Source organism: Notamacropus eugenii, chromosome 7 (genome assembly GCF_028372415.1).
Source record: "Notamacropus eugenii isolate mMacEug1 chromosome 7, mMacEug1.pri_v2, whole genome shotgun sequence".
Lineage (NCBI taxonomy): Eukaryota > Metazoa > Chordata > Mammalia > Diprotodontia > Macropodidae > Notamacropus > Notamacropus eugenii.
In genome coordinates this window covers 148,998,614-149,013,040 of record NC_092878.1, presented here as the reverse complement: position 1 = coordinate 149,013,040, position 14,427 = coordinate 148,998,614, and the positions used below count along the sequence as shown (strand labels likewise).

General features: G+C 37.4%; 1 protein-coding gene across 1 annotated transcript; it reads right to left on the bottom strand.

Annotated features, from left to right (window-relative positions):
• Positions 1 to 1,451: 1,451 nt before the first annotated feature.
• Positions 1,452 to 6,598, bottom strand: LOC140513882 (C-X-C motif chemokine 2-like). The gene is made up of 4 exons (XM_072623866.1): positions 6,271 to 6,598; positions 4,569 to 4,689; positions 2,847 to 2,924; positions 1,452 to 2,482 (listed from the first exon to the last, which is right to left on the bottom strand). The coding sequence occupies exons 1-4, from the start codon at positions 6,335 to 6,337 to the stop codon at positions 2,425 to 2,427; spliced, it is 324 nt and encodes a 107-aa protein (XP_072479967.1). The 5' UTR covers positions 6,338 to 6,598; the 3' UTR covers positions 1,452 to 2,424.
• Between the last annotated feature and the right edge of the window lie 7,829 nt (positions 6,599 to 14,427).

Sequence of the window (14,427 nt, the reverse complement as noted above, 5' to 3'; positions counted from 1 at the left end):
TAATTCCTCTCTACTTTCCCCACTCAACCCCACCTCATTTTATAGATGAAGAAATTGTACTACAAAACAATTAAGTGACTTGCTCAAGGTCACACAGGTACTTAGTGGTAGGGTAGAGACTGAAATCGAAGCCAGTTCTTTGGCTCCAAATCCACTGCTTTTCTACTATGTTAGCCTACTGAAGAAAACACTAATTCTTCCAGGAGATGCCAATCAAATAAGATCTCCCTTCCTTAACACAAACTCATATAAAAGAATTCAATAAAATCAACAACGTTCAATATTGAAAAAAGTTTAATTAAAATAAAAGACCATTGTAAAGCACCCAGACTGAAGTAGGATATCCGGCTTTGGTGTGGATGTTTTGCTGCTGAACACTTTGGGGATAATTTTTTTGAGTTGGCAGGATGGTGGTGAGTTTATTTTTTTAATAGTATTTTATCTTTTCCCAATTACATGTAAAGACAATGTTTAGCATGCATTTTTATAAGATTTTGAGTTCCAAATTTTTCTCCCTCTCTTCCCTCCCCTCTTCCTAAAATGCAATTGGATAGAGGCTGTATGTGTGCAATCATGTAAAACATATTTCTGTTATTAGTCAGAGTGGTAAAAGAAGAAACAGATCAAAGGGAAAAAACTATGAAAAAATCAGGATAATTTTTGAGGGAAAAAGAATGAATGAATGAATAAGGGAATGAGTAAGAGGTAGAAGGATGGTAGAAAGCTTGGGTGGAATGGCATAGGATCAAGGTAGAAGAAGATTTATTGGGGAGTAGTTATGGTAGAAAGAAAAGATAGGAGGTGTGACAGTGAGCAAACATTGAAGACACCGAAGTCCACTCTTTGGCATAGATAAGCAACATAATGGGTAATCCTGAACCTTGAATCTGGAGGTCTGAATGCCTCACACACTTACTAGCTATATGACTCTAGGCAAGTCATTCAATCTCTGTCTGCCTCAGTTTCCTCAGCTCTAAGATGGTAATGGTGTTGCCTAATTCTCAGAATTGTTTTGAAAATAAAATGAGGTATTTATAAAATAGTTTTCAAATATCAAGCTACATAAATGGCAGCTAGTTACCCTCATTATGCCAAAATTAAAACCTTTTTACATCATGAGAGTTTAAAGAGACAGTGGAAAGAATCTATGGTGCTTAACTAAGATTTCCTCTGTCCTCATGTTCAATATATACTCTTCCTACTGACATTCTAGTCTTTAACAAGACAGTGGAAAAATGTTTAATTTTTAAGACTAAGAAGATATTAGAAATAGTACTGCCCTTGACCATGTCCATATAATTTTAGATTGTATGGAAAACAAAAATAACACACGATATTAAAAAAAGCTCAATGTGACCGAGTCATGATTTGCAGGATGAAGAAACAGAATTTCCACCACAAACATAGCCATAGTCTTTGTGTGACTGCTGAGGAAGAAAGAATAACCACAATTAAGTAAAACATCTGTTTGTGTTTATTGCAGAACAGTACATGAGTGTTACACTTTAGAAAAATACATTTATGTCCAGAATTCTCTACTCCTTGGTGTGTAACACATCACAGGAGGTAAGAGGTGTGTAAGACAAGCTTAGCTGTAAATAATTCTGACTGCTCTGGGTTTGATTCTGGGGTGTTCCTTGGAAGGATGCTAGCTGGAGGGTTGGGAAAGACATCCAGGGCTATCTCATCCAACTCCTTGCAATTTAGAAATGGGGGATCTGAAGCCCAGGAGGGCTCGGTGGCTTACTCAAGGTTGCAGAGAGAGTGACCATCAAAGGTGAGATTTTACCAAAGTATGCTTTGCCTCACAGCCTCTGGCATGCTATTGATGTCAACAGCATAACACAGCCCATCCCCTGGCTTTCTTTTACTGCAATTTATTAAGGTGGAGGAAATCTTTAGGGTCACCAAGTCCCAATTCTTTTTGCTTAAGCTGTGACCAAAAGGTTCACTGGCACATGACTTTGTCCAGACTCTCCAATGAAAACTGTGTGAATTTCCTGGGCAGCTTTGTCTCCTAGTAATTTCTCTGCAGGTGGAGAAAAGATCCCTTGCTTTCCTTCCTCACTCATGCCCACTGCTCCAATGTGACATGTCCAAACTACCCTTCCATAGAGGAAAGTCTTAGTGTGAGAACTGGGGTTCTTGCATGGTTGTTCTAACTTCCAGCATTGGTTGAAATTGGGTGTGCCCTTGATATGAAACAATCTTTAAATATTTCTGATAAGTTTGCTAACTAATATTGATTAAGCATATGTAAATCAAGCGCTTGGTTAAAGAGAAGCTAATGTGTCGCTGGATTGCTGCAGAAAGATCATTTTGGCTATCTGATTCTAGGAAGGAAGTGTCTGAAAAGAGTATTTCATCAGAACAAAAACAATTAATAAAAGAAATGAGAATTCACAACAGGAAGCCCAGATGCTCTTATTTGGAATCCTGGCGTTGTCTCTCAACAGTCCTGTTTGGTGCGGTAGCCTTGATTCTAAGGAGCAAATGAATCGATACTAATTAATAAATAAATTTACAGCTAAACAATATTCTTTACTTTTAAAAAAAAAATCTCTTTTCCCACTAGAAATAAAACAAGACAAAAGAAGCTGGACATAAAGTCACCAGGTCTTATTTAATGGACTGATTCTTTTTAATTTAATTTTTAAAATTTAATTAAAAAATTAATTTTAACTGCAGAGAAATGTAAATTGGAATAGCTGATTATGGAAAGCTGATGAAGCAAAGCATTCACTTTCCAGACTTCATTCTACAGGATCAGTGTAGGAAATAGAATCTTTACATTCTCAAGGAACAGTGTTCAGAATCTAAAAGTAAGTGGTATCTAATTGCTCTACCTTTTACTTTTGACGACCTCCTCTAACCATTTTTTCTTTGGAACCACACATACTTTCTTCCCATTTTTCAGTGTGACTCTGGAAAAAAAACAGCAAAAAACCAAATTCTCAAAGTATTGCTTTTCAATCCTAAATGTCACACCTCTATCAAATGACGATTAAGTGAGGATAAAACAAGATGAAATTGGGTTATGTTATGGTATATTGATGAGCTGTACTATAGGGTCTGAATTCTAGCAGATGGTCAGGGGAGAGTTAAGAAAACATACACCTTCTGTGAACTTTTTATGAAAAAGCCGTGGGCTTGGAGGGCCAGTCCAGTATCGAATCTAACCTCTGTAAGACAGAGGTTGTAAGACCAGGTAGTATGTATGCCTACAAAAAGTCAATATTTTTCTTTTATTAATGAGGAGAAGGCAGGTGCTTGGCAGATAGAGTCTAAAAGGATGAAGATTTTCAGAGACATGGAGGTCATGCCTATTTTAATAACATAAAGAGACCAGTGCTATGGAGGGTTGTATGCAGTGTTTATAGAATCACCGAACATTAGCCCTAAAAGGGACCTTGGAGACTGCCTTGTCCAATGTGTTCATTTCTGACTCATCCATTTTCATAGTGTCATATATTTAGAGATTCTGGGGATGTCATGTTGCCCCCCCTCTCCCCCATACAGATGAGGAAACTGAAACAAACTCATTGCTGAGTCTACACGTGAAGGCTTCCCATTTTGGTCAAATTGGCCAATGCTGTGTTGGCATAACCTTTGAGAACCCAGGGTCACCTCTAAGCCGTGATTCAGTATCTGAGTAGGACTTTAGTGGAGAATGGTATTTATTCTTTGGTGTTTGGAAGGATCTACGATCAGCTTGATGTGGGTACTACCTCCACAAATCAATCAATAAGCACTTATTAGGTGCCTACTCTATACCAAGTACCATAATAAGCACAAAACAGACCACAGGTCATCTCTGCCTTCTCATCCTATGGATCTCTGCTGTGTATCTAACTCTAAATTCCTTACCTCTCAGGGGGAAAAAAACTAAACTGAAACAGCCCAGAATCATGAGTTTTCTGTTAAAACAGACCTTTGGAAGAAATGGAGAAGTGAATAGGTCAGGAGTTCTACATGTTTGGGTTTTTTGTGTGTGCCTTATGGACCCCTTCAGAAAATGGCATTTTAAGGACATAAAATACATAGGATTACAAAGACAATCAATTATATTGAAATGCAGTTATCAAAATGTTTTTAACAAATCCATTGCCAGACTCCTGGCTTAGACCTCTGATTTAAACCCAGAGAACTACTGCCTCCAATGCCCTGAGTGAGGTTCTCCACCATTAATAAAAGTGCTGCTTTCTGTTCCTTTGGATAGGAGAGGAGAGTCAGTTTTGACAGAAGCTCAGAATACCATTTAGTAAATGTTAGAAGATACACAGATGGACTTTCCTACATCAGAAAATAGTGAGGAGCAAAGCAACCCCCAACACCTGAGGTAGACACCAGAAGATACATAACCCAGGTCCTGCAGCCTCGATGGATGCAGCCAAAGGACTGCACTTGAGGACCTAGAGGGTCACATGTAGCTTCGAGGCCACAGGTTCACTACCCCTGACCTAGGACAAACTGTGACCTTGGAAGGCATGCAAGAGAAACTCAGATTAACCTCATTTTACTTAATGGAATTAGGAGAAGAGAAGTCAATTTTCTTACTTGCTACTTACATGCATTCTAGATTTCGGCAGCCTCCGTGAGGTGGTGAGATAAGTACTGTTTTAATCGAGGGTATAGGAACTCTTTCCAATGTCTTGAGGCATTTGCACTTCTGATTGGCATCACTGGTCTCTAGAATACATATGGCCATAAAAAACCCCAATAGCATCCAATATTTTCAGATAATTACAAGTTCTGAATTACATATCAAAGGATTGAATGACCTCCTGGACAGCTCAAAAGTGTGAAATGTTAAGTTATTCCTCTTGATCTTGTTCTTCTTGGTTTTAAAATAACTGAGTCAAGCCTAGTCACATTGCTTCGACTCACTAAAAAAATGAGAATAAAAAATAACTCTTGTGGGCACCACATTTTGTTAACTCATTGGACTACCTGGTTCCATCTATGAGCATTACAGCTGAAAGATTCTTGTGAAAGTGTACTCTTAAATGATGAGGTTTTTAACATTTAAATTCTGGATCTTTTGTATAGGGTTATATAACTTCCTTAGGAACACTTCATAGGATAGGACTTATTCCCTGACTTTGTGAAGTTCTAGACTATTTTTTCCTGTTCCCTCTTTTACTGATAACATTATATGTGATCTGCAATGAAAGGAGTAAATCAGATGAAGTAAACCTAAGTATAAGATGTAATTCAAAACATTCCATCTGAAGTGTTATCAAGGATTTCCTGCAACACAGTTTCTACTCAATAATTCAAAATTTCAGTTACTACTTAATTGTAGATTTAAAAGGAATAGCAAATTGTATGTAATAAATTTGCAGATTCATGTGTAATTATTTTTTTTAATTATGCTATTTCATGGAAATGCTTGTTTTATTCCAAAAATTAAAGACAAAATAAATTTTGAACAATTTCAATGAATACTTTATTGTACATTTAAAAGGAATAACAAGTTGCACATAAGAGATTTGCATTACAAATATCCTTTTAAAAATTATGTTTTGGGAATACTTGTTTTATTGCAAAAATTAAAAATAAAGTAAATTAAAAAAAAATTCAATGAATTATACATTTAAAGGGAATAACAAGTTACATATAATAGATTTGCATTTTCATGAACAAATATTCTTTTAAAAATTATCTTTGTTACGGAATACTTTTTTATTCCAAAAATTAAAAATAAAATACATTTTAAAAGATTCAATTAATATTTTTATATTTTCAAGGAATAGCAAGCTGTACACAATAGATTTGCATTTTCATGTACACACATCCTTTTAATTGTGTTATTCCAAAAATTAAAAAACAAAATATATTTTCTTTTTATTATGCCAAAGCCATTTGGAGATCCCAGTGATTTAGGCTGGTAAATGATGATTTTTCTCGTCTCTTTCCCTACTTGGCTTCCTTCTTCTCCATCTTCAAAGTGATTTCTCTCATAATTTATGCTGCTTCCTGAAATATTTACCTTCTGGGGAAGTGAACTGAATCCTGGGAGAACCTGATTCATTTTAGTCTCAACTGTCGTTAAGTTGTACACAGTAAATTTGCAGTTTCACATGCAATCATCTTTTTTTATGATCCTATGTTATGGAAATGTTTGTTTTATTACATAAATTAAAAATAAAATAAGTTAGTCTTAACTGAGTATATCCTATTCAGCAGGGAGAGTGACTTGATTCTAAATATCTTCCCCAGCCCTTTTTTTAAGGGGATGCCCAGAAAGAGACAAGTGAAAGTTCTTACCATGGCCTAATGAATTACTGATGACCACGAGGAGAACCACAGCCAAGGAGGCAGCAGCAGATTTCATTGTGGCTTGACAAGGGTAAGGATGAGGAGGAGGAGGAGGAGGAGGAGGAGTCAGGCTTGATTCACCATCTGAATCTGGGTCTGAATCTCACCTGGGTTCTTTTCAGGACCAGAGCCTCCTATTTATTTACACTAATGAGGATCCTCCTGCTGGGGCCCAGCTCTGGACCGTGGCCTCCTGTATGGAAAGTTGAGACACCTGGAGGTTCTAACCTGCTTACGTGGCATGCTAGCTGGTCTAGTAGGCTACGTGATACTGGGAACGCCTCAGTAACAGGATAGGCTCCGCCTACGGGGAGGAACATGGGCTCGGGTGCCCAAAGATATACTGGGGCATTGAGGGGATCCCAGGGGGAGTGATGTAGCCGTTAAAGGGTGTGCAGCTGCCAACTCGGGTGCTCTGTCTAGTTATTCCCCTCCCCCACAGGAGGGGCCAGAGATGTCTGAAGACCAACAGAGATCTAGATCTAGATCTTGAGGTAAGATTCCAAGCGAAGCCCAGGGAGGGAAATTTAGCGTAGGGAGCCTGGGATATTTAAATTAGTGTGGAAAGCCCGGGACATCCTCCCACTGCCCGGGTCTCCAGTGGGCCAGCTGTGTCATCAGTCTTTGAAACCTAAAAATGTTATTGCTGAGCTTGCTTTTTTCCAAACGTCCTTCACACACTCCCTGTCTTTGCTGCACAGCATTGTCAGCAAAGTTTCCCTTATCATCATCATCATTACTATCATTATAAATATGGACTATGCACTCTTGGAATGTAAAAGGAAATGCTAAAAAAAAAAAAGTGGTGGGTTAGGGGAGAAAAAAAAAAGACAGCTATTAAGAAATTCCGAGGTTCAGGCTCCTGTGACTAGTACATCAAGTGAATGTGTGTGGCAAGGACAAACAAGCCTGTTGATAAACTATTCAGAGTTGGGTGGATATAGCACCCAACCTGGACTGAACTCAAATCCAGTCTCAGACCCTTATTAGCAGTGTTACCCTGGGCAAGTCACTTAGCCACTGTCTGCCTCAGGTTCCTCATTTGTAAAATGGGATAATTGTATGCACCTCCTGGGCTTACTGTTGTGAGGATCAGATGGAATAAAATTTGTAATGTGCTCTGACGGTATCAAAGTACCATACTGCTAGATCCTGGTTAGTGACAAAAGTAAATTCTCTGAAATGGGTGCCTATATTTAAATTTTAACTCTTCAGAGTTATAATTATGTAAAATATGATCACTGGTACCAGTCTAATGGAAGTAGGTAGTACAGTACACACTGGAGTAATGTGCCCACTTGACAGGATTCTTTGTTTACACTAATTGGGACCTGTATAAATGCTCCAATGATGTTAACAATGATGGTGGGCAAGGTCCACTTTTCCAGTCCAATTTTCCCATCTTTTCTTTTTTTAGGCTAATAAAAGGTATGACTTTCTCCATTTCCACGGGGAGCAGGAGAAAGAAATATTTTATTTGGGAGAGATGAATGTTGGTCCTTCTGAAGAAGCAACACTCACTCACTATTCAAAATGCTTAAAATTGTTCAGCAAAAACTTCCAAAGAAAATTTGTAAATTTATTCTCATTCAAATGAAACATTATTTGGTAAAAAAAAAAACAAACAAACAAACAAACAAAAAAAACCTCCAAAAACCATTTAGAACAGAGTTGTTTTGCTTATACCTTGTACACAGGCAGCAGAAATTCTAGCTGCATCTGTCTGGGTTCTGCAGCCCTCAGTTTACTTTTTCCTTATATCTGTTTAATTAGTACAGTGCTGTTTACAGTAAAGGCTGCATAAATAAGTTTAGTGCGGTTTAGTTTTGATTTGATCTACCTTCTTAACCCTGACTCTCCCACAGTGGCTGATAATGGAAAGATTTCTTACTTCTGTTCCTCTGACAAGACCTTTCACCTCCTGACTCCAGGCATTTTCCCTGGCTGTCAATGCCTGGAAATCTATCCCTCCTTATCGTTGCCTTGGGCTTCCCTGCCTTCCTTCACATACCACCTACAATTCTAGCTTCTACAAGCAGCCTTTCCTGATCCCTCTTAAAGCTGGTACCATCCCTGCATTTATTAATCATTTATTATCTTTAATCTATCCTGTAGATGTCCTGTTTGTTCATAGCTGCCTTCAATTGTCTCTTCCATTAGACTGTAAGCTCCCCAAGGAACTGGTTTTTTTGTTGTTGCTGTTTTTTGCCTTTCTTTATATCCCCAGAATTTAGCATAGTGCCTTACAATAAGGGATTTTTAATAAAACGCTTGTTGACTAAGAATCATCATCTAATGGTGGACTGATACCATGCCATCCTCTTCCTGTGCAAGGACTGGTCTCATCTCTCTTTGAGTCAGAAAGTAACTGCAGTGATTCTAGCTGTCATTCATATAGTGTCTTAACCTTTGTGAAACACCTTCTCAACAGCCCCATGAAGTTGGTGGTACCAGTATGATCAAACTATTCAGACCTCACCCACATCCTCTTTTACGTGTAATTGGGTAAATTTAAAGAAATAAATAAAATATATTGAAAAAATAGATGTTTAAAAATTTTGTGTAATTTGAGACTCAAAGTCTATTTGCATAAGATTCTTTTCTTTGGTGAAGATTGATTAATTGCTGCTCACCTGTGTGAAGGGTGGAGTTGGCAAGAGCTTGAGAGAAGAGAGATCTTGGTCTTTTGGTTTCTGGCTTCTAGAGAGAAAACTCACAGTTCAAGTCTCTTTTCAGGAAAAGGTCCCCAAAGGGAGAGATTCAGGGGAGAAGTCAACATGTAGAGAAGCCAGTTTCTCAACCATGTATCTACCCCCAGCTTATTGTACTGGACACTAGGAATTCTCCCCTTCGGTGAGATCTGGCATTCTCTGGTACCTTCCCTCCATCAGTTCTTTCCTGTTTACCCTGTATATAATCCATTTGTGCATATTTATTCTCTTTTTTGTCTTCCCCATTTGATTATAAACTCCTTGAGGGACAGGATTGTCTTTTCTCTTTGTTTCCATCCCCAGACCTTGGCACAGCGGATGGAACATTGTAGGTGCTCATAAGTGCTTATTGACTCACTGAGCTGCGATGTCTTGCTCCCAAGCTCACGTACACTGTGTATTATCTGGTATTTCCCATTTGTATGCCTCTTCTGATTTCAGTTTGCTGTCTGCTTCGAAAATTGGGTTAATTTCCTATTCAGTATAGGTGTTCTTTGTGGAACTTGGTGAAAGGGCAGTCAAACTTTGGATAAATAGCTTGGGTCAATCTTTCCTTTCTAAAGGACAGTGATCAGGTTGACAGGCAGAACCCAAAAATGATTTCCCCTAGACTAACAATATTTTATACATTATTCTAGGGCATATATTCTTAATATATTAATGTAATTTATATAATTCTAGCCCAGTACCTTTTCTTTGGAAAGAGCAGAATGACCAGCCTCTCACTACGCTTACTGGCAGGAATCAAATCTCATTGGAAGTAGGGGTGGGGAGGAGACCCTAGAGATGTCTATTTTTGCCTCTCTGAAAACCAGCTCTAGACAGACCTACGTGGACACACACAAACCTCCATGAGCAATTCACTCAAACACACATCCTTATACTTGCTTTTTGTCAAAACTCATGAAGTCTGAAGGATTTTCATAAAATTGCCTTCTATAAATCTACCCCCATTGCTGGTGTCTTTAAAGCAGGATGGTAAATAGAATATGTATGTCTGACTTAGGTCTCACATTGTTATTTATGTTAGATATAATATGCATAATATTCTGATACCTATAATATGTTATAATAATTGTTGTTATGATCAATCTTAATTTTAATAACTCAAATACTTATTATGGGCTCACTGTGTGAAAGGGGAAGTATTACTCGACCAGAAGAGATATCATTTTTATTTATTTATTTTTCAACCATCAGTTCTAGCGTCCTGTTTTCCAATGTTCTATCCCACCATCATCTACACTCCTCCACCTCCATTTACTTCATGCCATGGGAACAGAATCTTTCCAGGATACTGAAAAAGAAAAGTTAATTCTAGAAAACGACTCTTTAGAGACTTTAGCTCAAATAAAATCAAAGCTGTTAATCATCTGCTCCTGTCTTACCTTTCCAGTCCTCTTACACCTTCCTCCCCTCCTTGTACTCTGCCATGTACTGACAATGGACTCTTTACCCTTCTTAATACAACTCCAGGCTCAGAGTTAAGTGACTTACCTAGAAGATCAGAAAAGGCTTCATGTAGAATGTGAGATTGAAGGCAGAGGTCAAGAGACAGAGATGAGGAGGGAAAGAGTTCTAGGCAGAGGAGACAGTCAGTGAAAATGCCTGGAGGGGATACCTGGGTGGCTCAGTGAATACTGTACCAACCCTGTCAGAAGGACCTGAGTTCAAATCTGGCCTCAGATACTTACTAGTTGTGTGACCTTGCACAAATCACTTAAACCTCTTTGCCTCAGTTTCCTTACCTGTAAAATGAGCTGGAGGAGGAAATGGCAAACTACTTTAGTATCTTTTCCAGGAAAACCCCAAATAAGGTCATATAAGGTCAAGAGTTGGATACAACTGAAACAACTGAATAATCACAAAAACAGAGACCAATGACTTCAACAGACAACAAGATATTTTAGAGTCAATAAGCTAAATAAAAATGAAAGAAAATATAAAGCATCTCATAGCAAAAATGTCTGAACTAGAAACATAACAGGAGGGAAAAAGTAAGAATTATTGGGCTATTGAATGCCATGTTCAAAAAAAAAATTTAAAAAGCCCTATATATCCTATTTCAAGAAATCTTAAAAGAAAATTATCCATATCTCTTAGGGAAAAGTGGAAACAGAAAGCATCCACCTGGTCAACTCTTTAAAAAAACTGCCAAACAAAACCACCCAGGAACATCATAACCTAAAGCCCCTAGGGAAATTGAGCAGCTGATCTGAACCCCAACCCTGAGCATGGTTCTGGGGGGAGGAGGAGCACTAGGACCCTCCTCTTGACAAAGGATTCAGGAGTCAAGTAATTGGCTGGGAAAATGCCCAAAAAAGGGGAAAAAAAAATAAGACCATAGAAGGTTACTTTCTTGGTGAACAGGTATTTCCTTCCATCCTTTCAGATGAAGAAGAACAATGCATACTGTCAGAGGAAAACAAGGCTTCTGCATCCAGTACCTCCAAAATGAATGTACAATGGGCTCAGCAAAACTACAGATATATAGCTTGTATTGAATTACTTGCCTTCTCAGTGGGGATGGGTGGGGAGGGAGGGAGAGAAGTTGGAATTCAAAGTATTAGAAACAAATTTGGAGAGTTGTTATTGCAGATACCTGGGAAATAAGAAATACAGGTAATGAGGTGTAGAAATCTATCTTGCCCTACAAGAAAAGAGAGAATATGGGGATAAGGGAAGGGTGGGTTGTGATAGAAGGGAGGGCACATCAAGGGAAGGGGTAATCTGAATGCAAGGTGTTATGGCATGGGGGGAGGGGAAAGATGGGGGACAAAATTGGAACTCAAATTGTTGTGGAAATGAATGTCATTATCTAAAAATAAATAAAAATAAAAAGGGGGGGTAATAATAATAGCACTGACCTCTCAGAGTTGTTGTGAGGATCACATGAGATAATATTTGTAAACTTTAGAGCACTATGTAAATTTAGAGCACTATGATTATTAATTATTTGGAAGTTTTATATACCAATGAAATCACAGATCCAGTCCCTACCCACCTATAAAAACTCTCAGGTCATTATGATTTTGAACTTTGGAAAAAGGATTTTCTAACTTGTTTAAAAGTCTTCTAAACAAAGATGTGTTTTGAACTTATTTACTAAAAATGGAGATTTGTAAGAAAAACTAATTTTCATCAGGGAAGACAGAAATTTACCAGTCACATTTGAACAAAAACCTTTGTATTGTTGGTCATTGTGTTTACAAAAAGGACTATCATGATTTAGTGAGCATAGACAATGCATTCTTGTACTAATTGGATCTATGTATCTTTGTGAGATTTATGAATTTTTCAGTTATGTTTTTCAGTCATTTCACTCTTGTCTGACCCTTAATGACCCCATTTGGGGTTTTCTTGTCAGAGATTCTGGAGTAGTTTGTCATATCTTTCTCAAGCTCATTTTACAGATGAGGAAACTGAGGCAAACAGGTTAAGTGACTTGCCCAGGGTCACCAATTCAGGAGGAGGAATCTTCCTGACTTCAGATACAGTCTTATTTTACCCTGAACCACCTAGTTGCCTCAGTCTCTTTCAGCTAAGACAGCCATAAAAACTAGTTACTGAAATAAACAGAACTTTGAACCAGACCTTTGAATCACTTTTTCACAAAGTGTTAAATCAAGATTTTTTTAAAAAGCATATTCAATCACATTGCTCTCACTAAAATTCAACTATTAATAATTTGATGAGACCAAAAAGACTTTTTGTATTACTGATAAATTATTTTTAAAATAATTATTTCATCTTTATCTTTTCCCTTCAAAACGTCTATTTTTAGAATGCTTTGTAATGAATATAATATATGGATATAATATAGCAGTGGATGCTTCCAGTTTATAGATAGATAAATAAATACAAATTTTCAGTAAGGGCCATCCCATAGGGCATTCATGGAGAGAGGGGAAAGTGACCTGGTATGTTCCTGCTCCATCCATATTGAGAGGAATGATAAAATATTTTCTTCTAATAGAAGGGTATTATAAAAAAGTTTCGAGCTCATTGCTATACATGATGGGATTCAGAGAGAAAGAAAGGGAACATGACCAGGGAAATGCACCTGAAATCATCGTTCCTGGGCGTTGGTTCCTATTTTCACTTTCACTCTCTGACTTTAGATAAATATTTTTCTCTCTCCCTGTTACATTTTATCCTTAACTTTAAACTGAGTAAACTAATTAATACTTGTACTGTCTCATAATAATGGGAAAATCAATAATGATGTTAATGTGTTTTAAAACCAGTGGATAAATTAGGCACAAGGAAAAGCATAAAATTCTATCACCATAATTTTAGGCTTTCATTTTTCAAAATAAGTCACTTTCAGGGGTTCTATGAGGTTAAAACTATTTTCATAACAGTACTAAAACATTGTTTGCCTATTAAAAGACTCCTCACTTTTTAAACCATGTGTGTGTGTGTGTGTGTGTGTGTGGCCAGATTTTCTTTACATCTTCAACCAAAAAAAAAAAGGATCACAATCTGTTGTGATACAGAAACAGATGTGAGAATCCAGCCGTCTTTGATTAGGCCAGATATTAAAAAGGTTTGTAAAAATATGTGAAATAATGCCATCTTTTTCACTAAATTGTTTTTGTTCTGGAAAATAGTGATTTTTAAAGTAAAAATGTACTATTTTTGTCACCATGCAATGGATATATTATTATTTTTATCAACTAAATAAATATTTGAATAACAATTTTAATTTCTAATATAGATAGGTAAAACGTGCAGTTAGAAAAAACTTTTAGGTTTTTTTATTTTAATTTTTAAATTAAATTTTTAATGAATTTGTAAGAGTTTCAAGAGATCCTGAGACTTCAAAGAAAAAAAAGGTTGAGAATCATTGGGTTAGATCACAGGCCTCAAATAAGTACCTAGGACAGAGAGAGCAAGATATTCCCAAAATGGCAATGCTGAGAGAGAACTCAGTGGGGAAAAAACCTTCCAAAGCTGGTACTTGGTGACTGAAGACCTTCTTGTCATGAAAGATGTCTCTTCTCCCTCCCATTTTTCCTCACTGGTGTGAAAGAATCACTTTTCTTTTGTGAGACTTCTGGATTATAAGACCCTCCTGCAGAGAGACTGAGTCAGTATGAGCAACTGCCGGCCGAGCAGCGTGGGATCTCACTTCACATATGGGCTACTCAGGAAGTGCTAAGGGTTTTCAAAACTGTCCCTCTGGCAGTCATTCAGAGGAGAAAATGTGAAAATAGAATTGTAGAGAGATCAGGGACAGTTTAGAATGGAGGTAAAAATCTGGGCTTGTAAGGATTTCAGAATGTTAGAAGTAGCTGATACTTTATATATGGTAAACCCAAAGCTGATGGATCATGGAGTGAGATGGCATGGAGGGAGAAGAGAACAGAGCCTAGGGTTTTTAAATAATGAG